This window comes from Bos mutus, chromosome 3 (assembly GCF_027580195.1).
Source record: "Bos mutus isolate GX-2022 chromosome 3, NWIPB_WYAK_1.1, whole genome shotgun sequence".
Lineage (NCBI taxonomy): Eukaryota > Metazoa > Chordata > Mammalia > Artiodactyla > Bovidae > Bos > Bos mutus.
The window spans coordinates 117,282,367-117,305,769 of record NC_091619.1 but is presented as its reverse complement, the minus strand read 5'-3'; the positions used below and the strand labels follow the sequence as shown (position 1 = coordinate 117,305,769).

General features: G+C 66.3%; 1 protein-coding gene across 1 annotated transcript in view; it reads left to right on the top strand.

Annotated features, from left to right (window-relative positions):
• Positions 1-23,403, top strand: part of KIF1A (kinesin family member 1A) — an 87,063-nt gene that overhangs the window by 40,924 nt on the left and 22,736 nt on the right. Inside the window, exons 17-33 of the mRNA XM_070368641.1 lie at positions 498-573; positions 2,719-2,798; positions 3,050-3,156; positions 3,997-4,080; positions 6,955-7,135; positions 7,207-7,279; positions 7,421-7,514; positions 8,269-8,417; positions 8,910-9,088; positions 10,331-10,468; positions 17,293-17,411; positions 19,382-19,467; positions 20,088-20,226; positions 20,339-20,507; positions 20,628-20,718; positions 22,077-22,195; positions 22,825-22,880. Of these exons, the coding sequence (XP_070224742.1) occupies positions 498-573; positions 2,719-2,798; positions 3,050-3,156; positions 3,997-4,080; positions 6,955-7,135; positions 7,207-7,279; positions 7,421-7,514; positions 8,269-8,417; positions 8,910-9,088; positions 10,331-10,468; positions 17,293-17,411; positions 19,382-19,467; positions 20,088-20,226; positions 20,339-20,507; positions 20,628-20,718; positions 22,077-22,195; positions 22,825-22,880 (1,940 nt within the window). The remainder of the gene's footprint in view (positions 1-497; positions 574-2,718; positions 2,799-3,049; positions 3,157-3,996; positions 4,081-6,954; positions 7,136-7,206; positions 7,280-7,420; positions 7,515-8,268; positions 8,418-8,909; positions 9,089-10,330; positions 10,469-17,292; positions 17,412-19,381; positions 19,468-20,087; positions 20,227-20,338; positions 20,508-20,627; positions 20,719-22,076; positions 22,196-22,824; positions 22,881-23,403) is intronic.

Here is a 23,403-nt window from a genome sequence, read left to right as displayed (position 1 = left end):
CTGGGGGGCTGGGGACCAGACCATCTGATGGAGAAGTGGGAGCTGGGGGGCTGGGGACCAGACCATCTGATGGAGAGGTGGGTGGTTGGGGCTGGGACCAAGGCCATTTAATGGAGAGGTGGGTGGTGGGGCTGGGACCAGGCCATTTAATGGAGAGGTGGGTGGTGGGGCTGGGACCAGGCCATCTGATGGAGAGGTGGGAGCTGGGGGGCTGGGGATCAGACCACCTAATGGAGAGATGGGTGGTGGGGCTGGGACCAGGCCATCTAATGGAGAGGTGGGAGGTGGGGGACCAGGCCACCTGATGGAGAGGTGGGAGGTTGGGGCTGGGACTCTGTGCCCAGCTCTGGGGTCTTGCAGCCAGGGCTCCCACGCCTGTCACCAGTGGCCCCACTGACCTGACCCCCAATCAGGGGAGCAGTCCCTCCAAGGGGCACCTGAACTCACAGACCAGATGAAGCCCTGTGTGGGTGCTGACCCCTCACTCTGACCCCCAGGGAAGCACTGCTGGCCGAGATGGGCGTGGCCATGCGGGAGGACGGTGGCACGCTGGGGGTGTTCTCTCCCAAAAAGGTAGGAGCCGATCCGTTCCCTGGGCTGCCCCAGCATGGATGGAAGGGGGACCTGCAGCCCTCGGCAGCTGTCAGCTCCTGGGGGCAGGGAAGCGGGCTCCGGGGACCCGGCCACGCTCACCCACAGCCATTCCTTCCCTGTGTGGCCCCTCGCCACCCCCCAACCCCTGCTCACCACGGGATGTCTCTGTGGCCGAAGGACATCAGAGAGGTCACTTAGCTGCCTGAGGGGTGGCTGGGCCCCTTAGGTTGAGACTGGGTTCCTGAAACAGTGGGAGCCAGCACCCCCTCAGGAGCCTACAGGGTGGGGCTGGGGGACACGAGCCAGGAGCCAGCTGTCCTCTTGGAGGTTAGCTGAAGTAAATCCAGCCGTCCCAGGAGGGACTCCTCTTCTGCACCTAGCCCGGCTTGCCCATGGCCCAGGACCTCACGTGGAACCAAGCCCCACCCCCTGTTCTGTAACTCAAGTGGGGCAGAGCATGAGCACTGGGGAAAAGTCTCTGTGGTTCTAGAACACAGACCCCCCCTCCTCTGCCAAAGATCGCTAGACCCTTAGAGCCCTTAGGAGCCGCGCTTCAGGCCCGGAAGCCTTCCTGGAGGCAGTGGCAGCCCGCTGTGGCCCCAGCACAGGATTCCTCAGGCCCTGGCCCTGCCGCTTCTTTAGCAAGGGAGTGCCTGGCTGACTTTTTATCTCACAAAAGGGCTTCTGTGTTTGCCTGTCTTGGAGCTGGCGGCACATGAAGCCAGTGCTGTGCCGCTGGGGCCCCAAGGGAAGAGGAGAACGGGGCACCTGTGTGAGGGCTCATCCCTCAGGGTGGCTGCTCCCTGGGGACAAAGCTGGGCCCCCCTCAGGCTGTGTCTGCACCCCGCCCGCTAGCCAGGGAGCAGCACGTGTGGAGGCCCAGAGGCAGGAGGGAGGGTGCCTGGGGCCATGGGGCCCTGGGCGGGGGGCAGTGGCGCCCTGGGGGTGCTTCACATCTGTCCACATAGGCTTTTAGTTTTGTTTGGGATTCATTACATGTGGCAGGGCGCCCTGTCCATGGGAGGGGTGCCTTGTCCCTCGGGGGGGGGCGGCGCTCTGTCCCTGGGAGAGTGCTTATGGGAGGATGCCCCATCCCTGGGGGATGCCCCGTCCCTGGGGGGTGCCCTGGGAAGTGTGCAGAGCTGGGGTACAGGGTACACAGGCCCTCGGGGCACCAGTTGCGCAGTCTTTTGGCTTTGTTGGTGGCAGAGGGATTTGTTGGTGGCACAGGCCTGGACACTGACCAGGAGGGGGCTGGCCCTGGAGACTGCCCCAGACGTCTCCTCTGGAGACGCGCAGGACACTCTCCCGGGAACAGGGTGGCTGGAGATGGTCTGTCCTGTGTCTGATGACCAGGTCGCCCTGACCCTGTGCTGAGTACTGAGGGGCCCCAGGGGTTTGTACTGAGGGTGTGGACAGCTGGCCCCAAGGAGCCAGGTGGGAAGCGGAAAGCTGTCCAGCCTCGCCATGCTGCAGAGTCCTTGCCGGGACGGGGTGGAGGTCGGGAAGTATTGGGGCCCAGAGAGCCTGAGGGAGAGCAGAGGAGGAGGGGCGGAGCCTGCCGTGGCTGCTCTGGGCACAGGGTGGGCAGTGCTTAGACAGGGCCATGGGGGAGGCACTCCCCTTGGCCGTGACTCGCGCTCTGGTAGACCCCTGGTGAGGACAAGTTGGGGGCGTCCGACCTGGCTGGCTCACAGCCTCTCTGCTTCTCGGCCTCCAGGTCCCAAGCCCCCCTGCCTGGCACCCTCGCCCCCTTCCTGGCTCCTGGGTCCCCCTGGGGCCTCAGCCCCTGGGTTGGGATGGGGACCTCTGGTCCTGTTTTAGTGGAGGACTGGGCGCAGGCCCCACGGAGCCCAGGCTTGCCCTGCACATCCAAGCCCCGCGCGCCTCCAGTGCTCAGAGCTGGACTCCCAGCCCCTCCAGAGGTCCAGCGTCCCTGAGTGCTACCCCCAAGGCTCTGGGGTTCCCATCAGAGTCTCCCCCCGTCCTCTAGGCCAAACTAGGGGACACTGTGTCCCCATGAGGCCGGGCCTAAGGCTGGTGGTCCCAGGCAGAGAGAGGGCAGCAGGTGGCCAGGGCCAGGCTCCTGCCCTCCCCAAGAGAGGTGACCCCCTGTCTTCCCAGACGCCACATCTGGTCAACCTGAATGAGGACCCGCTCATGTCCGAGTGCCTGCTCTACTACATCAAGGATGGGATCACCAGGTGGGGGTCGGCAGGGCGCAGGGAGGGCGGGGCGCAGGGAGGGGCGCTGGTGGCGACACTGCGGGCCCCTCTGGGCAGTGCGGCTCCCCGTGGCCAGGCCGTGTCGGGGGGTAACCCGTGCCCCTACTTGTGTGCTCTCCAGCCGTTCCCTGTAAGGGCTGGGCATCCAGGAGGCTGCGGGGGGTGGCGTGGGCCGGGGGGTGGCATCACGGTGTGCTGGGCCTGCGGTGCTGACAGCCAACTGCACGCAGGGTGGGCCGGGAGGACGCGGAGAAGCGGCAGGACATTGTTCTGAGCGGGCACTTCATCAAGGAGGAGCACTGTGTCTTCCGGAGCGACTCATGTGGGGGAAGTGAAGGTACCACCTCCCCCCCTCCGGCTTCCTAGTCAGTACTAGGAACCACCCCGGTTCTAAAGGTGCTTGGACAGTTAGGCTGGGGACCCAGGGCTCCCTCCTCAGATGGGGGGGGCCAGTCGGGGCATTCACAGGTGGGAGGGCAGTGAGCCCAGGTCAAGGGGACAACTGTTCTCAGGCCGCAGCTTCCCGCGGGCTGGGAATGGCCATCTGTCCATCTCCCTGGCCGGCCTGCCCTTGGGTCTCCGTCACCGCTGCAGTCTTCCTTTTTGAGGAGGTACCTGCTGTCACAGCGGCCATGGCCCCCAAGCTCAGTGCACGCTCCCTGGTGGGCATCCGGCCAGCCTCGGGGCTGCAGACCACTGACCTCTCTGTGATCGGGCCACTTCAGGGTGGTGGCCGTAAGCTGTTTTGAGGACATTGGTTCTCCCACAATTCCGTCCCCAAAGCTCTCCCTGCCCTCGGGGGGTAGACACAAAGACAGGAGGGGCTCTGGGACTCCTGCACCGTCCCTCCTGGAGACCCCGTAGGGCAGGGTGGGTGCCCGGCATGGCCTCCCTGGCTCTGACTTGGGGTCCAAGAGCCTCCCTGCTGGGTGTCACCTCCCTTGCCTGTGAGGGGCTGAGATGCCCCACCAGCTTCTTTGAGGCCAAGTCGAGGTGCCGCAGAAAGGAGGCACCTGCGGGGGGCCACAGTTGGGTGCCAGGTGCCCAGGTGGGTCGAGCCCCCCTCCACCCTGAGAGCTTGCTGGACTCGCACTGAGTCCAGTTTGCTGGACTCAGTGAAACAGCCATGGTGACAGCCCCTCACAGTCCTCCTCTCTGTCCCTTACCTGTCCTGTAGCTGTGGTGACCCTAGAGCCCTGTGAAGGGGCGGACACCTATGTCAATGGCAAGAAAGTCACGGAGCCCAGCGTCTTGCGGTCAGGTACAGTCGGGGGGGGGGTCGCCCCACTCCCCATGCCTATGCACCCCTGCTCCCAGGCTGTGGGGCTGCAGGCACCTGGCCAGCTCACAGGCACCCCAGCTGCACCGTAGGGTTGGAGGTGGTGGGCTGAAGGCTGTTGGCGGCAGCGCTGAGGTGGAACTCCACGAGGGGCCCTGTCCCAGAGCCCTGGCGGGATGGCGGGGAGCCTTGGTAGAGCAGCCACCGGGGTGTGGGCTGCACAACCCCCACACCCTGGCCCCCTGGCTGGGCCTCGTGCCCTGGTGTTATAAAACATGCAGGAGGAAGATGTATGTACACACACACACAGACGTGTATATACTGCTGTATCTGTCTACCCATCTACCGAGGGACTTATTCCATGGAATTGGCTCGGGAGGTAGTGGGGGTTGGACAGACAGGTCTGCAATCTGCAGGTGAAACTTTCTCCTCAGGGACGTCTCTGTTTAGCTCTTAAGGCCTTTTCCCAAGGGGCGAGGCCCATCACATCCTGTGGGTGGTCTCCTGTTCTGAGGTCACGTGATTGGAGGTGCCACCTCAGCTACAGACGTTCCCCCACCCCAGCAGCACTTACATCAGTGCCCGAGCACACCACTGGGTCCGCTCCCTGGCCAAGCTGACACATGGACAGACTGTCATGTCACCGTGTCTGGGTGACACATGGACAGACCATCATGTCACCATGTCCGGGTGACACGAGACAGACTGTCATGTCACCTTGTCCGGGTGACACACGAGACAGACTGTCATGTCACCGTGTCCGGGTGACACACAAGACGGACTGTCATGTCACCATGTCTGGGTGACACATGAGACGGACTGTCATATCACTGTGTCCAGGTGACACGAGACAGACTGTCATGTCACCATGTCTGGGTGACACATGAGATGGACTGTCATGTCACCGTGTCCAGGTGACACATGAGACAGTCATGTTACTATGTCCAGGTGACACATGAGACGGACTGTCATGTCACCGTGTCTGGGTGACACATGAGACGGACTGTCATGTCACCTGACACATGAGACAGACTGTCATGTAACCATGTCTGGGTGACACGAGACGGACTGTCATGTCACCTTACACATGAGACAGACTGTCATGTCACCATGTCTGGGTGACACACGAGATGGACTGTCATGTCACCGTGTCCGGGTGACACATGAGACAGTCATGTTACTATGTCCAGGTGACACATGAGATGGACTGTCATGTCACCGTGTCTGGGTGACACATGAGAAGGACGTTGTGTCACCGTGTCTGGGTGACACACGAGACAGACTGTCATGTCACCGTGTCTGGGTGACACATGAGACAGTCATGTTACTATGTCCAGGTGACACGTGAGACAGACCGTCATGTCACCGTGTCTGGGTGACACATGAGATGAACTGTCATGTCACCGTGTCCGGGTGAAACATGAGATGGACTGTCATGTCACCTGACACATGAGACGGACTGTCATGTCACCATGTCTGGGTGACACATGAGATGGACTGTCATGTCACTGTGTCCAGGTGAAACATGAGATGGACTGTCATGTCACCTGACACATGAGACGGACTGTCATGTAACCATGTCCAGGTGACACGAGATGGACTGTCATGTCACCGTGTCTGGGTGACACATGAGACGGACTGTCATGTCACTCTGTCCAGGTGACTTTCTAAGAACGAAGAGACTTTCCCTGGCTCTGCACCCCAGCAGAACTGACACATAAGACAAACTGTTGTATCACTGTGTCTGGGTGACTTTGCTGTGAACGAGGGCACTTTCCCTGGCTCCGCTGACACATAAGACAGACCGTTGTGTCACCATTTCTGGTGACTCTGCTAAGAACGAAGGGACTCTCCCTCTGCCCCAGCCGGGGTTACAGAGGGAACACCCCCAGCCTGACATCCAGACCTCTCTGGCTGCTCCAAACGGCCCTCCGTGCCTTTGTGGTCCTGGCATGCTTTGAAGGGGGACGCACCACACATCCTGGACCCAGGGGCCTAATGGGGCCGCCCGTGGCTGGCATCCTCGCTTGGTTGAGCCAAGCAAGGTCAGGTCCAGAGAGCAGTTTCTGTCTCCCTTGTCACTTCAGGATCAGTGCCTGCAGGCTCAGGGCAGGGCCTAGGCTGGGAGGGGAGCGGAACTCAGGGGCTGGAGGAGGAGCTGCCTGCAGGCTGGGGGCCTCTTGTGGGGAGTGGGACTGAGCCGGGTTTGCATGCCCCAGAGTAGAGCTGTGATTCCTGGAGAAAGTCAGAAGGAAACTAGGCGGTTCATAGAGACCCCTGCCTCCAGGCAGGATAGTCCCGGGATGGCTGGCACTGCCCTGGGGGCACTTGTGTGCCTTGGGAGGGTCCTGCCGACAGGGTGGAGCCTGGCTCTGGAAACATGCCAGCCCCTGCTCTGCTGCCATTCAGGGGACAGCCAGGAAGGGAAGTGCCCGGCAGAGGGGCCAAGCCTAGCCCTCAGATGGGGGGTGCCGGGCCCAGGGCATGGGACAGGAGGCCAGGCTGTCCTGGGAGTTGCATGTGCGGGGTTGTGGAGAGGATGGGATGGTGGAGACACCCCACGACTATTCTCAAACATCACTGCTGCTGGGAGGAGCGGGGCCCAGGGGAGGCTCAGGGAGCATGAGGAGGCTCTCGTTCAGGTCCTGGTAGGGGAGGAGGCCATCCCGCAGGGGACAGGTGAGGGGGATGCTGGTCAGAGGAGACAGTGGGCTGGCTCCTGGACAACTGGGGGCCCCCTGTGGAGGGTGACGCTGGGACCCCGGGGGGACTCCTCCCCTTTCCCCTCCCCTCCCCTGAGGCCCCCCAGACCAAAGCTTCTCCAGCTCGGGCCTCGGCCCTGTCCCCGTCCCCCAGGAAACCGCATAATCATGGGCAAGAGCCACGTGTTCCGGTTCAACCACCCTGAGCAGGCACGTCAGGAGCGCGAGCGCACGCCCTGCGCAGAGACGCCGGCCGAGCCTGTGGACTGGGCCTTCGCCCAGCGCGAGCTGCTGGAGAAGCAGGGCATTGACATGAAGCAGGAGATGGAGCAGAGGTGGGCGGGACTGCCCCTCCCAGTCCCCTGCCGCCCGCCCCACGCCCCACACTCACGCACTGCTCTTACAGGCTCCAGGAGCTGGAGGACCAGTACCGCCGGGAGCGCGAGGAGGCCACCTACCTGCTGGAGCAGCAGCGGCTGGTGAGGCGCCCCCACCCCGGGTCCCCGCTCCCCCAGCCCTTCGCTCAGCTTCCGGAGCTGGCGCGGGGGGGCCGTGTCCGGCGGGGAGGGCCACAGGCGGCTGGTCTCCGCGTGGAGCCACAGGCGCGCTTCTGTGCCCAGGACTACGAGAGCAAACTGGAGGCCCTGCAGAAGCAGATGGACTCCAGGTACTATCCCGAGGTGAACGAGGAGGAGGAGGAGCCGGAGGACGAAGGTGAGGGGTCGTGTCCGGCGCAGGGGCGAGTGGGGCCTGCCTGGGGCTGGGGAGGGGTCTCCCTGAGGAGATGGGCCTGGAGCCACTCCCTGCAGGTCGGCTGGTCTGCATCTTTGCCCGGGGGACCCCGATCTGCAGGCAGGATTTGGGAGGCTGTGCTGCAGCAGGAAGGCACCTGTGCACGCACACATACACACTTGTGCACACACGTGCAGTTCTGGGGGAGGCAGCCTGGAGCACGAGGAGGACGGGGCGGGGTCCCGTGCGGGCACCTTGCGTCCACCCGGCCTGTCTTGCCTGAGGGGCGCTAGCGCTCCTCCCGGATCAAGGTCTCTGCTCGGTTTGGGAGCGTTTGCCTGGGCGGCCCACTGCTTACCGCAGCTGCCGGGCGGAGGACCGCCCGCAGGCAGGGTTCACATCCAGCCCAGCCTTGGGTCAGCTGGTTGGCCCTTTCACGGATGTGACCTGGACACCCTTGTCTGGACTCGTCTACCTGGGTGGAGGGCAGGGTGCCAGGCCGCAGCCCGTTTTCCTGCCCCCGCCCCACTGCTGCCCCCAGTCCTTGCTGAGCTCCGGCCTGACTCTCAGGCCCTCGAGCTCACGGCGGGGGTGCGGCGGTCCCTCTGGGGCCCGAGGGCCGCTCCCCGAGGCAGCTCTCCCTGCCCGATCCCTTCCCGAGCACCCAGACAGTTGGTGTGACCCTGGGGGCCCTGAGACCCCCGCCCCCATCGACCGGGCCTGCCTCTCCGCACAGTCCAGTGGACCGAGCGAGAGTGCGAGCTGGCACTGTGGGCCTTCCGGAAGTGGAAGTGGTACCAGTTCACATCATTGCGGGACCTGCTGTGGGGCAACGCCATCTTCCTCAAGGAGGCCAACGCCATCAGCGTGGAGCTCAAGAAGAAGGTGGGCCGGCCTCACCATGCCACACCCCCGCCATGCCATGCCCTGCCCTGCCACGCCCCCGCCACGCCCATGCAGCCATGTTGATGCCACGCCCACGCCACACCCCTGTCACGCACCCGCAGGCTCGTGCCACGCCCTCGCCATGCCACACCACAGCCCATAGCAGGCCCTGCCGTGCCACACCACGCCACACCCTGCCATGACCCTGCCATGCCATGTCCCTTACACGCCACGCCCCACGTCCTGCTATGCCAAGCCCCCACCATGCCATCTGCACCGTCTGCCGTGGGCACCTTTCCAGCCCAGTAGGACCCCCAGCTGAGCGGCTTTGCCTCCCTAGGCTGAAAGGAGGCCAGTGCTGACCAAGGGGAGCGCGTAGGCAGGCTGGAGCGCGGGGGTAGTGGAGCTTCCTCTCCAGCCGCAGGAAGGAGGCTATTCCGGGGCTGGGCTCCACCTCCAGGGGCTGACAGGTGTCATCTTCACCGGGCACAGGTCCAGTTCCAGTTTGTCCTCCTCACGGACACACTCTACTCCCCGCTGCCACCTGACCTGCTGCCCCCGGAGGCCGCCAAAGACCGAGAGACTCGCCCCTTCCCGCGCACCATCGTGGCCGTGGAGGTCCAAGACCAGAAGAACGGGGCCACCCACTACTGGACACTGGAGAAACTCAGGTGCGTAGGAAGCGGAGTGAACGCGGATGTCTGGCGGCTAGTTTTCCTGTTTCAGTGTCTTTTTAAATTGGAAGGAAGTACGCAGGATGCAGGCTTATGAAGGGATCTGTGTTCTGCTCTGCCAAAGCCAGGCTGAAGCTGGAGGAAGGGGTGGGTGAGGTGCTGGGGGGAGGAAGGCAGGTGCTCCTCTGCCTCGGGCGGAGCCTGGGCATGGCGGAGGGCAGGGCGGGTCCCCTGAGGACGGCCAGTCTGCCCTCCCCTCTGCCTCCAGGGCCCCACGCGCCCACCCTGCCGCATGCGCCTGACTTCCTGGGTGAAGGTGACTGGGCGGGGCTTTGCCTCAGGAGAAAAGCTTACTGTTGCTCAGCTTCCCCTGGAAGGAGGGACACCCGCATGCAGGGGAGGTGCAGGTGTTGGGGACGAAGGGGGGGTCTCACTACGGCCTCTTGGAGGCGTTCGTGGGCACAGCTGGACAAGGTGAACGGTGAGGACCGGCCGATTAGAACAGTCCTGGAGGCTTGGGGCAGGGGCTGCCTGGTGGCCTGGCCCTGCACCCGGAGATTAGGGCAGGGGAACTGGCTGGTTGAGTGGGCTTGGGCCGGGTAAGGGGGTCTTCGCTGTGGGGGAAGGGTCTTCCCAGGCAGCGAGGCCCCAGAGACATCAGAACACTGTGAGACACAGGAAATGAAGAACACAGACGCAGTCACACGTGCAGCCACGCACATTCACACACGTGGTCCCGCTCACCCTCAAACGCAGGCACTTGCACACCAACCATGGATGTTCGCAGGCGCACCTGCCCCTGGCCTCCGAGCTGCAGCCACTCCTGGAAGATGAATGACCCCCCAGGCCCTTCCTGTTGCACCTGGGCCCCCGAGGGAAATATCCCTCGCGGGTGTCTCTCCCACGGCCTGCTGGTCTTCCAGGCTGATGACTTGGGAAATGCCTTGTTCCTCGTGTCCTATCACAACTCGTACTTCGCTCAGCAGCTCCCGGGGCTCCGTGCTCGAGTCCGGGTCCCCCCCACCCTGGCTGGCCCCAGCCCCGTCCTCTGCTGACACCCTGCAGCTGTCGCTGGGGTTAACAGAAGTGTGTGGTGAACGTGTGTTGAACCGCAAGCCCCTTGCTCACGGTCAGCCGATTCCGAGGACTGTGGAGGGTCTGTCCGGCAAACGTGCTTGAGCCGAGGGCAACCCTGAGCAGGACGGTCTGCCCGGGCCCACGCTGACCTCTGCCCCGCAGGCAGCGGCTAGACCTGATGCGGGAGATGTATGACCGGGCGGCCGAGGTGCCCTCCAGCATCATCGAGGACTGTGACAACGTGGTGACCGGAGGAGACCCCTTCTACGACCGCTTCCCCTGGTTCCGGCTGGTGGGCAGGTGGGTGTCTGCCTCTGGACTGGGCTGAGAGATTGGGAGAAGACTGGTGGGTGACTGGGAGACTGGTGGGTGGCGGGGGCCTGGGCCCTGGCCCTGACACGAGGCGGGTGCTGGCCCTCCTCCATCCCGAATCCCCAACCCTGGTGCTCCCTGGTCTGAGTTCCCCCCCAACCCCATCATCCTCTCCACACACCAGCGGGCGCTGATGGGGAGGGGGTCTCCGCATTGCCACCCACCTCAGCTTCGGGGCCATAGCCCTCAGGCGACACCTGTCCATGGGTGAGAATGGGGCTTGGTCGGGCCTTCTGGGTCAGCGGTGGGGTGTGAGTGCTCCCAGAGCCCAGAGTCCACGCCTGTTGTTCCTGCCTCCTGGGCTGGGGGCTGCACCCAGCCCCTGCCCCCCGCGGGGCGTGGTTTCTGAGGCTTCAGTATGGCCAAGACCTCGTCCATGCCCGGCCAGGACCATGCCTGCCAGGACGTGCCGGGACCTTCGGGGCTGCGCACCGTCCCCACGGGCGGGTGTGCGTGTCCACGCCTGGGGACGGCGCGCCTGGGCCACCTCGTCTTTGGAGGCGGTGCCCTCGGTGGTCTCTGTGTCGGCCGGGCCACATGCGGCCGCCCGCCCGCCCCACCCCGCCGCCCCCGAGGAGCCGGTGTTAACTTCTCTCTGTCTTGTCGCACTAACCCCAGTTCAGTCGTCTCTGGCTGCAACAGCTACCCTCTTCTCAACACATGCATGAGCGAGCGCATGGCTGCTCTCACCCCCTCCCCCACCTTCTCGAGCCCCGACTCCGACGCCACCGAGCCTGCCGAGGAGCAGAGCGTGGGGGAGGAGGAGGAGGAGGAGGAGGAGGAGGAGGAGGACCTGCAGGACGACGTCTTTCCGGAGCACGTGCTGTGCGACGGCCGGGACCCGTTTTACGACCGGCCCCCCCTGTTCAGTTTAGTAGGAAGGTTGGTGAGGTTGAGGACGGCATGCTGGGAAGGAACCAGCTCTTTTGCACAGGAGCACTGCTGTGGGCACCGTGGGCCACCGCAGGGCGCCGCTCCGGCGCGGGGGCAGGCAAGGGCTGGCCTCCCTGGGGAGCGAGTGAGGCCGCGAGTGCGCCCCTGGCCGTCCCAGGGAGGCCCAGCCGGGGAGGGTGGGGGCCCAGTGACAGAGGAGGCAGGACGCCCCGGGGCACAGGCTCCACGCAGGGGGGCCTGTCTCTGCAGAGAGGCCTCTGGAACCCCGGGGGGAGCCCCCACCCCCGTGCAGGGGGCTCGGGACGTTTGGAAAAGTGGGGGCAGGCATCCTTGCGCCCCCTCGCCCATCAGCTGAGGCTGCTGTCCCTCCTTCTGCTGTTTTCCAAAAGAGACAGAGGGTCCGGGTCTGCTCCCAGTGCCCCCCAGCCACCATCGTGGGAAGAGGAGCAGAACCTGGAGGAGGCCGTCGGGGGGCAGGGGGGTCTTGAAGGAAGGGCTGAGCCTGGCAGTGGGAGGGCCTCCCTCTGAAGCCCTGGGCAGCCTGGCCTCTCTCTGAGCCAGTCTCCATCTAAGATCGAGACCACCCCATCCCTCCTGACCTTCAGGCCGTCAGCACTGGAGACACGCTCCTGGCCTTGTGCCCTCCGGGGAGGTGCCCTTTCGTGGAGGAGAGGCAGGGATTAAGGGTTCCAGACAGGAGAGAGACCAGGTCCAGGAGGGGCTCAGGGCTCGCCTGCGGGCGGACGGGGCAAGCACAGTCCATCTGTGTTTCTATCACACGGAACAGAAGCCAGGAGGAGAGGTCTAGAAACCTCGGCTCACAGAGACTGAATTTACACATTCTGTGTCTGCCGAGGTGGAAGATAGCTTCAACAGCAGCCTTTGTAGGAGTCTGGGATTGCTTCCTGGGCTAGGCTCAGGGGAGGTTTTGGAAGTCTTGACCTTGGAGCGCCAGTGCTGAAGCGGTGGCGAGGCTGGCCCCCAGATAATGGGGTTTGTTCTGGGAGCCCTTGGGTGCAGCTGCTGAAGTGGAAGCCCTCTGGTTCCTCTGGGAAGGAAGCAGGCTCTCTCGAGGGGGTCGCGGATTTATTCTGACTCGGTCTCCCTGAGTAGGGGCTGCTGGCCCCCTGGCTCTCTCCTGAGATGCTCCAGCCCAGCTTCCTGCCCTACTGACCCAAGCGAAGGTGTGACCCCCGGGGCTGGCCCCATGCGGCCTCTCAGAAAGCCCGGCTGCACAGGCCAGGGCAGCTGGGTGTCAGGCAGGTGTGGGGTCACTGGGAGAAATGGGGGTGGGTTCTTGCAGTCTCAGCCAGAAAGAGCTGGGTCCTTCCCACACTCCCCCCGTGATCTGGGATGTTACGAAACAACCAAAACCAAAGCCGCGCGAGAGGCCAGCTCCCCACGCGGCCGTCTGCGAGGGGCTTCATTTGGAAACGTCCTGATTTTTCTGGTTTGGCAAGAATTGGCTTTTCCCGCGCAGCAGCTGTGCAGGCCCAGCCCTGAGAAGGACCCGTGTGTGGTTCCCTTTATCCTTCTGGTAGCCGCTGGCTCTCTCTCCAAAGCTTAAGCGAAATTGGGGCGCCCACTCTTGCCTCCCTCCGGAAAGGCTTCCGTGGCCCCAGCATGCGTCTGCACCTCACCAATCTCGTGGTTAGCGCCGCCTCCTCCGCTCCCCCACGCTCCGCCCCGGCCCCCACCTCTGCCGCCCCCTCTGTCCCTGGCGGGTCTCAGCCTGCTTCAAGGTGCCCTCGCTTCCGAGCACGGGGTCCCGGCGGGGGCCTGCTCCGAGTCCAGGGTCAGCCTGCGTGCCGCTGCGCTGGGGGGTGGGGTGGGCTGGCCCGGGGTGAGGAGGTGGGCCTGAGGGCTCAGTCTCCCCCGAGATCCTCCCCGCCTGGACCTTCGCTCTCAGAAAGGGGTTGGGCAGGGGAGCCGCAGAGAGAGGAGGTGAGGGGCTGACCGTCTGGGATGGACGGTCCCGGGGAAGGAGGACAGGTGCCCCCTACTAAGTGTAGGATCCAGGATTCTGGGCAGAAAAGCGCTGGGCCGGTGAGGCCGAGCTCCCTGGGTGTGCTCTGCGGGCCAGGCCACTCAGCCCGAGTGGTCTCCAGCAAGGCGTCAGGCCACCGTGTGCGGGTGGGCGCACCGTGGCCGGTGGGGTCCTCCTCACAGGGCCAGGCTGCTCCGGCCCCTGGGGTGGTGGGCGCTGCCGTTCACTTGGGCGTCTGGAGGGCCCGGCCTCTACCCCTCGAGCCCCACCCTCTCCCATCCGCGTCAGTCAGGGTGGGCCTGGGGTCTTCCTGCCCCGACCCTCGAGGCTGGTGCTGGCACCAGGGGCAGGGGCTGCCAGGCCCGGGGGTCCCTTCGGGGTAAAGGTGGTGTCATCGTCCTGGGGCGAGGGGCAGCTAGAAGAGAGGGTCCCGCCAGGCTGCCGTGCCCTCTGGAAGCCCTCGCCCAAGGCTGCGTCTGATACGTGTGCGAACCTGCCTGGTACCCCCAGAAGTGTGGGGACCAGAGCCCCCCACGGCCGGCAGTGAGGTTCAGAGAGGGCGAGCGTGGCCGTGGACTCGGGCGTCTTTTTCTCTGTGAAACCCCAACCTCCAGCCAGGGGGGCCCTTGAAGCCACCAGCCCTGCTGTTTACCACACCCTAAGCGTCTGGGTTTTCTTTCCTTTCCGATGTGGGAAAATCCCGTGATCCGATGCGGGGAAATCCCGGAGATCGGGAGAGACTTGATTTGCCTAAAGAACCTTGAGTAAGCCGGTGGGCGCTGGGGTGCGGTGCCCACAGCCAGGAGCTGCCCCAGAGCCGGCCTGGTCCTGCCCCAGCTGAGCCCCCAGCCTTGCTGTCCCCGGGCGTCCGTCTCCACCTGCGAGACGGGGTGCGCAAGCTGTGGTTCGCCAGCCCCAGCACCACTGCTTAGACCTCCGGTGCTGTGTTTGAGCCCCTAGAAAGACAACGCCCCCCCGTCCAGCTGAGGCATGCCGTTGGGGAGGGAGCCCCAATGTCTGTGTTGAGGTGTGAGTAGAGGGGACCCCCGCCGCCTGCTGCGTGGTGCTGGGGGCTCCAGCGCCGGCCCGGGTGGGCCCACAGGGGCCGTCACACATGGTTTCTCCCCTGGAGCTTTCGGTGGCAGGCTGCCAGTGGGATGGTTTGAGCCTTAGGACTCACGGGGTGCGGCCCCCTTCGATGGGAGGGCCCTGTGGCAGGAGGCGCCCCCTGGAGACCGCAGGGGGCGTGTGCAGCCGTGGGGCCGTGGGGGAGCAGGGACGCCCGCCTGCCGCGGCCCTGCTGTGACGGCCTAGGACTGCCTAGGGCCTGGCCTCCATGGGCTCAGGAGCAAGAGGGCTGACCTCCTTCCTCTCATTGCCCCTCAGGGTGGTCCCGGGTCCCCTGCAGGGTGCTGCAAGAGGCCATCAGGGAGCCGGGAGCCAGCGCCCGGGGGGCTGCCCCCTGAGCCTTCCAGGAGGCGGCCCCGAGCCTAGAGGGCCCTCCTGGCTGGTGGCCCTTGGACAGCCTGACGCTCTGCCTCAGGAAGGCATCGTGCCCTCACTAGCCCACAACCGAGGCGGTGTGCCCTCCCCGTGGGTCCTCCTGTGGGTCCCTGCAGGGTGCAGGGGTTTGGGCAGGCCCCCCGCCCAGCGCCTGGGGCTCCGGGAAGTCTCCCGACCCTGCTTTCTGCAGAAGGCTGTGCCCAGGGGCAGGCAGGGCTGGAGGGCAGCGCTGACTGGGCCCCACACCTGGGGGCTGCCCCACCCAGTCCCCTCAGCCCTCTGGGGCAGGACGGGGCGGCTGGGCCTCAGGGGAGCAGAGCCGGCTCTGTGCCTGAGTCCTTGCCTTGTGCTTCCCCTTCTGGACCCCGTGACTTGGCTCATTTCATGGTCGCCCCCCTCCCACCCCCGGTTTCCATCAGAGAAGCTGGGCCAGGAGCCCAGGTGCCTGGGAGGGGAGGCTCCCCGTCCTGTCCGAGGTGGGTGCTGGACGATGCCCTCTGCGACTTGGGTGAGGCCTTCCATTCTCCGGGCTCCAGCGTCTCTTGCTGGCTTCTGCTTACCTGTGTAGTGGCCGGGGCAGTGGGCCTTAGTGCCCGCGTGCCCCCGGTTGGGCAGAGGTGCCCCTCATCCAGCGAGCGCACTGAAGGGAGAGGCCACGGGGCGTCCTCAGAGAGGCGTGTGCTGGGGAGGGGGCTTCCGCCTGCTGGAGGGCAGGGGGCTGCAATGGCAGGCCCTGGGAGGCTGCACCCTGGGGCGCCTGGGGCCCAGCTCAGCCTTCGGGGGCCCAGAAAGCAAAACCAGTCAACAGAGGTTGTGCCTACTGGTATATTCGGGCCAATGGGGAGAGCTGTGCAGAAAGCAGCCCGGAGGCTGAGACGTGGGTGGCCGTGCAGAGGGAGCAGACAGACTGGGGTGTGAGGCCAGAACGGGGCTGGGCCCACAGCAGGGGCTGGGGCGCCTGTCGGATGCAAAGAGCTCTGAGGCTGCGATGGGTGGGGTCTGCTCAGGTCTCAGGTCCCCTCTGGCAGCCGTGGAGACCATAGAGGAGGAGGGAGGCCAGGGCTGATGGGCCGGGTGATGGGTTTCAGAGAGACTCGAGGCAGAGCTGAGGAACAAGCGAGGATGGTGTGCAGGGTCCTGATCTCTGCCAGGGGAAGGCCGGCGGTGGCCAGCCCGGGAGCCCACCAGAGAGGGGACGCAGGGCCCTGGGGGCAGCCATGCCCCCAGCCTGCGGCCACGGGGCTTGCAGAGCGGTGACCCCAGCCTGGATGAGGGGCGGGGCGATGGACGATGCACCTCTCCTCCTGTCCCCTAGCGCCCCCACGCCACCCAGACCACTGCCCAGACCCCCACCTCAACTGCCCGCACCTCTGTCCCCACCTGGGCCCCCTCACCCCACCCCCTGCACTTCCTCCCCAGCACCTCCCACCATCCGGCTCCAAATCCTGCCCCTCCGCCAGGACCACACCCTGAAGTCCCCCCACCCCCAGAGCTCAGGGTTGCCAGGTCTGTGCCTTTGGGCTGGAGTGGAGGGCAGAGCACAGCTGGAAACCAGGGTGCTCCCTCAAAGGGGGTCCCCCCGAGGAGGACACACCTCAAGGAGGGCACGTCCCCAAGGAGGGTGATCCCCCCAACGAGGGGGGTGTCCCCTGCAAGGAGGGCGCCCTGAACGGAAGGGAGTTGTGCTCACCTGCCCACCCGCGGGGCAGCACAGGCTCTGTCCTCCGCTGCCCGTGAGATCCCGCAGGTCGACCGGCTCAGGGAGGGGGTGCCACGGGGTGACGTGGCCTCTGGCCCGCCTGTCCTGGCACTAGCTGGGTGAACAGCTGAGCTGCCGGGAGAGGGGGGCTCTGGGCCCTGGGGCTGGTGGGGCCGTGCCAGGCAGCGCTGCTGCGTCTGGGGCATCCTCGGGGCTCCGTTCAGCCCTCCTCCGGGGCCCTGGCTGACGTCATGGAGCTCTCGCCCCTTGTGTTCCTGGAGAGGCTCACAGGGAGCCCTGAGCCGTCTTTCGCCATCTGAGGCCCTCTGTGGGGTCCGCGAGTGTCAGGGGCTCCTGGGAAATGGGCAGGGGAGACGGGGGGCATCGGCACCAGCGTGAGGGTCGTAGGTCAGCGAGGCAGTTCCCGGTCGTCTTCCTTGAAGCAGGCTGAGCCCTCCTCCTCCCTGTCCTCTGCTCAGACCGCCCCCTCACCTCCGCGCCCTCCCGCCCCACTGCCTGTCCGCTCCTGCCCCCACCGCCCTGGCTGCCCCCGCCTGGCTGCCCGCTCCCCTCTGCTTCGCAGTGCTGTGTCGTGAGCCCGCCCTGCCGCCTCTGCCGCCGCCCGGCGCGGTGCCCAGTGGGCGGCGCTGATGGCGGCCTCTCCCCCAGGGCCTTCGTGTACCTCAGCAACCTGCTGTACCCCGTGCCGCTGGTGCACCGCGTGGCCGTCGTCAGCGAGAAGGGCGAGGTGAAGGGCTTCCTGCGCGTGGCCGTGCAGGCCATCTCAGGTGCGTGCAGGCGGCCCGGGCGGGGTCTGTCCCTCCTCCGACGGGGCCCCCGGGCTGGGGGAGGCCTCCGCAGCCTTGCGTGGTGGTCTGCGTGCAGCCAGCCTCCTCCGTCTCTCCCTGAGAGAGAAGCCCTGCTGCCCGGCACTCGGCTCGGGCCCCTGGGGCTCCTCCTGGTCATCTGGAGCCTTCAGAGCTGCGCCGGCCGAGCCCGGGGCTGGCTGAAACCCCTCTGGCTCGGGGCCCCCACCAGGCAGCCTGCAGACCCACCCTGGTGCAGAAGTGCCCCCCAAGCTCCCACCGTGGTCTCAGCCCCAGGACGGGTGTGCAGACTCCAGCCCTTGGTCCCCCAGCCTTCCCGACTCCCCAGCACTGCCCCCTTTGGAGTGTGTGGCCGCTCGGGTGCAGACCTGTTTCCCCAGAGGCCGTGAGCCCCTGCCCACTGCCGGCCAGCTGGTCCAGCCCCCCACTGAGAAGCAGATGCCTCACTGCCCAGTCCCCTCCCGGCCGCCCCTCCGGGCTGGGGACAACCACCCCAAGGAGGGCTTCGGGTTTGCTGGGTTTGCCCCTCTGAAAGTGGGTTCTCTGTGAAGCTTCTTAGAAAGGAGTGTGGAGAGATGCTTGGAGGACGTGTTGGGGACTGCTCGGCTGGAGGGTCCCTCTACTGCGATGGCCAGCGTTCCCTTCTCCGCCTCCAGCCCCCGGCATCTCCTCGGGCCTCTTCCTCCCCTCCCTGAGGCTTGGCCCGGGCACCCTGGATGCCCTGTGTGTGGCTGCCGAGGGCCCAGGCCGGGACGGGGGCACGGAGCGTGAGCAGCACAGGGGGCCTGCTCGCCCGCTGGGTGGCCCGTGAGCGCACGCTCTGGATGTCTGGACCCCTGTGCCGGGCTCTCGCTTCCCCACGATCCCAAGCGCTCTTTCCAGCTCCTCCAGCCGTGTGACCACGGTGCTGAGGGCCCTGGGGATGCGGCTGAGAAGGGGAGCCTGGGGGTGGGCTGGCTTTAGGGACGAGCCAGGTGATGGCGATGCTGGGGCATCCAGTGCCGCCCTCCTCCCCTGAGGGCACCCTGGCCCTCTTGACGCCTCATCCTCCCCGGGCTCTTCCTGGCCCTTCCTGATCCCTCAGCCCCTGTAGAGCAGGCCCACCTTGCCGGCCGCTTCATAGACAGACAGGTCGGTGCTGTGTGTGTTTGGGCCACACCCGACATCCCCCGTGTGGTGGCTGAGCTGGAGGAGACAGTCATCCCTGCCGCGTCCCCCCGCCGTGGCAGGAGCCCTCCTGTGCACTTGCCGACCCTGGGTGGTGGTGGGATAGAGCCCTGGGCCCTCAGGCAGCCGGCGTGGACATCCTGGTGGTGGTCGCACCCCCACAGGGCCCCAGAACAGAGGGTTGGAGCCCCCTGGCGTCTGTGAAGTCTCCTGCAGTGGCGTCCAGCCAGAGTGGCTGGAGCTGGGGTTTGGGGGCCTGGAGGGGCCAGGACTAGGGGCCTTCAGGCGGCAGGAGAAGGGTTTGGTTTTGTCCCAGGCAGTAGGGAACCCTGTACACTGGGAGAATGGGGTGTGAGAGCGTGGGGGCTTTGAGTATCCAGCTGCGTGTTGGGGGAGGGGGAAGGGGATCCAGAAGACCCTAGGTTCTTCTGCAGCAGCTGAGTCTGGGGGCAGGACTTGACGGGGGGCAGAGGTAGAAAGCTTGGCTCTGACAAGTTGGAGTTCATGGCCCCTTCAGAGCGGCTGTGCCTACGACGTGGCTGCCGCTGGGCCCTGGGGCAGCAGAGGTGGGCTTTCAGGGTGCCCGGGACACGCCCTGGTCATTCAGGGCCCCTTGGCCAAGTCTGGGAGCCCCTAGGCGGGTCGGAGCCCCACCTGGTTCCCACGTCGCCCCCCCACCGCACCACCCCCCCAGCACTCAGCCTGGATGCCCTCTCCCGCCTGGGGACAAGCTGGGCCTGACCCTCCACTCTGTCCTGTTTCAGCCGACGAGGAGGCCCCTGACTACGGCTCCGGCGTCCGCCAGTCGGGAACAGCCAAAATCTCCTTTGACGACCAGCATTTTGAGAAGGTAGTGGTGCGACCACAGATGCCACCAGACGGGCCCCCAGCCCTGCGGGGCCTCAGGGAGGGGGGAGGACGGCGTCTTCCTTGCAGGCGCCCTTCCTGCCCTCGGGTAAGAGCCCCCAGCCCGGGCGGCTGCTTGAACCTTGGTGCTCTGAGGCCTTGGGCCCAGGGCCCCCCAGTCCCTCTCAGAGAGGTCGTCAGTGCTGGGCCTCACAGGCGGGGCACGGGGCGTCCAGCAGTGCAGGGAGGGCCCAGGGTGGGGGCGGTGGGGGCCATGTGGGCAACTGGTGGGGGCGCTGGCCAGGCCCTGAAAGCCGCTGGGAGAGTCTCCCTGCGTCCTGCCCAGGCAGGGGGAGCAGTGGGCGGGGCTGAGAGAGGGGTCCTGGCTCAGGTGGGCGGGGCTGAGGGAGGGGACAGAGCTGAGGAAGGGGTCCTGGCTGGGGTGGGGGCAGAGCTGAACCCCAGAGATGTGTCCCACCTTCCTTTCCCGCTTCCTAGACTAACATAGCCCTGAGAACCTGGGAACAAGGCCTGGGGAGGGGTAGGCCCCCGGCACGGGCGAGCCTGGGTGGGCGCTCAGGGTCCCCGGCAGCGCTCTGTCCGACCCCGCCCCCGCCTGCACAGTTCCAGGCCGAGTCCTGCCCCGGGGTGGGCATGTCCCGCTCAGGGACCTCCCAGGAGGAGCTGCGGATTGTGGAAGGCCAGGGCCAGGCTGCAGACTCCGGGCCCTCAGCCGACGAGGTCAACAACAACACCTGTTCAGGTGGGTCCCCGCGGCCCGCCTCTTGGCCCGCATGCGTGCTGCAGGCCAGTTCCCAAGCCCGGGCTCAGCACCTCGGGTCCCTCCACGCCCCTCTGCCCTTGGCTCCCAGCAGCGGTGACCCCGGAAGGCCTCCTGGACAGCCCTGAGAAAGCCGCCCTGGATGGGCCCCTGGACGCCGCCCTGGACCACCTCGGCCTGGGCAGCACCTTCACGTTCCGCGTGACCGTCCTGCAGGCGTCCAGCATATCCGCTGAATATGCCGACATCTTCTGCCAGTTCAAGTGAGCCTTTTACCCAGGCTGTGCGGGTGGGCCTTGGCAAGGTGCGGGGGGGGCGGGGGCGAGGCTGAGGTGCCCGTGCCCAGGCCCCGCACCCACCGAGCATCTCCTCCTGGTTCGCAGCTTCATCCATCGCCATGACGAGGCCTTCTCTACGGAGCCCCTGAAGAACACGGGGAGGGGACCCCCGCTCGGCTTCTACCACGTCCAAAACGTGCGTCCTCAGGGCCCCCCGCCCCCGCTGTGACCCACCCTCCCGGGGCCCTGGCTCTGCGGGCCTCCCTGAAACCCCCGAGTTGCTTTTACTTGGTCCCAGCTTCTCCTCCTGAGCACCAGCCCCGGACTGGGCATGAGGACAGAGGACCTCGGACGCCAGGCGGGGGCACGTGTGCTCCTGCTGGGCAGTAGGGGCTTTGGGGGGCTTAAGACTGGGGGTGGGGGCAGCCCAGAGTCCCCGAGGGCCCCTGTTGCGAGCCTCAGCCGAATGTGGATGTGAAGGGTCTGGGGCCCAGCGAGGTCACCCTGGCTTGGTCCTGGGGATGAGGCGGGGCAGGGCAGGGCATGTGGAGGGCTGCAGGGTGGCCAGGCAGAAGCTGGAGAGGCCAAGGAACCCCTAGCCTGGAAGAACTGGCAGACAAGGGGGACACGGTTCAACACGCAACTCGAGCCAGGCTGTCAGGAGAGCAGGGGACTCTGCTCTGAGGCGGGGAAACGGCCCTGACCGAAGCCACTGGGTCACCAGGCCTCGGGGCCCAGGCGGCCAGTGTGAGTTGGACCTGAGCTGTGGATATGCCCTGAGCAGCCACCCCGGCCTGGCTCAGAAGGGCCCTGTGAACTGTGGCCCATCCTGCCCCTCAGGGACGAGGGGCTCCGGTGGCCTCTAAGCCAGGGAGGCAGGGCCAGCTCTGCCAGGGCGCTGCGTGGGTTCCTTCCCTGGTGGCCCAGCAGGACCCCTCAGCCCAGGGGCTGCCCGCCTCAGCCCCAGAGGCTTAAGCCCGAGAGCCTGGTGGGCTCCACGCTCCCTCTGAGGCTGCGACGAGAACCAGTTGCCACCCTCTCGTGGACGGCCGCCTTCCCCAGGATCCTCACATCGTGTCCCACACGGGCCTATGCCCAAGAGTCCCCTTCCTACAAGAATACTGGGCCTGTGGGGTCCCCGGCAACCTCATTCTAGCTCGATCGCCTCTGTGGAGACCCTTCTGTAACATATATGCTTCAACACACGGGATGCGGGTGGCGGGTGGTGGGTGGGTCCGGGGGTACACAGTTCAACCCACAATGCCGGGCGAGTGGACGAGAGCCCGAGGGGGTTCAGACCGGCTCGCAGAGACCCATCCTCCAAGTCTGTGATCTGAAAGAGCAGCTGAGCCCAGGGGCCCTCAGCCCTTCAGTCCTGGGGGCAGAGCCCTTGGGCCGGCCCGCAGTGGCGGGTCCACAGGGCGTGTGGAGGAGCAGGCTGGGCAGACCCAGGCGAGGTCAGCCCCGGGCTCTCTGGTCTGGGCCTGCGGTGCTGGCTGCTCCACGGAGGCCGAGCTCTCCCCTCCCTGACTGTCCATCCCGCCCCCCGACCAGATTGCGGTGGAGGTGACCAAGTCCTTCATCGAGTACATCAAGAGCCAGCCCCTCGTGTTCGAGGTCTTCGGGCACTACCAGCAGCACCCGTTCCCGCCCCTCTGCAAGGACGTGCTCAGGTCAGCAGGCCGGCTGGGCCCTGGACAGGCCCTGGACAGGCTTTGGAGCCGTCTGCGGCCGGACACGGGGCGGGTCAGAGACGGCCCCACGGGGCTGAGGAGGGGTCTCAGAGGGTCACTGTCAGAACCTTGGTCGTGTCCTGGGGCTCAGGGAAGCCATGCAGGGCTGGCGGGGGCAACCACCTGCCCTGCTCCCGAGTCCTCCGCCCCCCCAGGTGGGATGGGGGCGACTGGCCCGGCTCCCTCCTCTGCCTGGAGCTCTCAGGGTGGGACCCCCGTGTGTGGGGAGAGCAGCCCACAGGCATCGGGGCCCCTTGTTGCCGCCTCTGGGCACCCTCTGAGCTGATGTGCGGGACCCAGGGCGAGTGTTGGCAGAGCAGGCTGGAGGGGCTGGTTCCAGGGCTCGCCTGTCCTGGGGACGGGAGGGGCCTGCCTAGATTCCCGGGGCCTCCTGGGGCCTCCTGGGGGTCTCGGGTTCTAGGGTGCCCCCTCCCCGGCTGGTGGAGGCCTGGCGTCAGGCCTCCCCAGGCCCCGTGGGAGGGACACCTTCCCCAGGCCCCGTGGGAGGGGCACCAGTCTCCAGTCACTCCTGGTCACTCTCCCCACTCTCCCCACCTCTGTCCGCACAGCCCCCTGAGGCCCTCTCGCCGCCACTTCCCACGGGTCATGCCGCTGTCCAAGCCAGGTAGGTGGGGCTCTCCCGGGCGCAGGGGTGCCCATGTGGGCCAGCCGCCCTTGGCTGAGCGCAGTCCTGTGGGGGCGTCCCTGCCCCCTAGCCTTCTGGCACCACCCTGCCCACCCCCTCCGCTGGCCCTCCGGAGGCCCCATGGAGTCAGGACTCCATGCCAGAGCGGGGGCCACAGAGGGACATCCAGGAGGCTGCCTGCGGCTGGGGATGAGGGCCGGGGACTCCCAGGGGGCTGGGCCCTGTGAACTGAGCCTGCAGGACGGACACGGTCTGAGAGGAAAGGCCGGCCTGGAAGCTGCTTCCCGGGGGCAAGGCTGGAGGTGGGCGAGCCCGGGAAGTCCCTGGAGGAAGGGCCCTGGGAGGTCAGCCCGCGCCTGGCACCCATAACAGAGGGGCTGTGGGCAGAGGTGGCTGGGCACATGGGGCACGGAGCCTGTGTGTTGGGAGCAGCCGCACGTGTAGGGCAGGGGCCCGGGGCTGGGGCCTCTCTGTGCTGGAGGCAGGTGCTTGGCATGGCCGA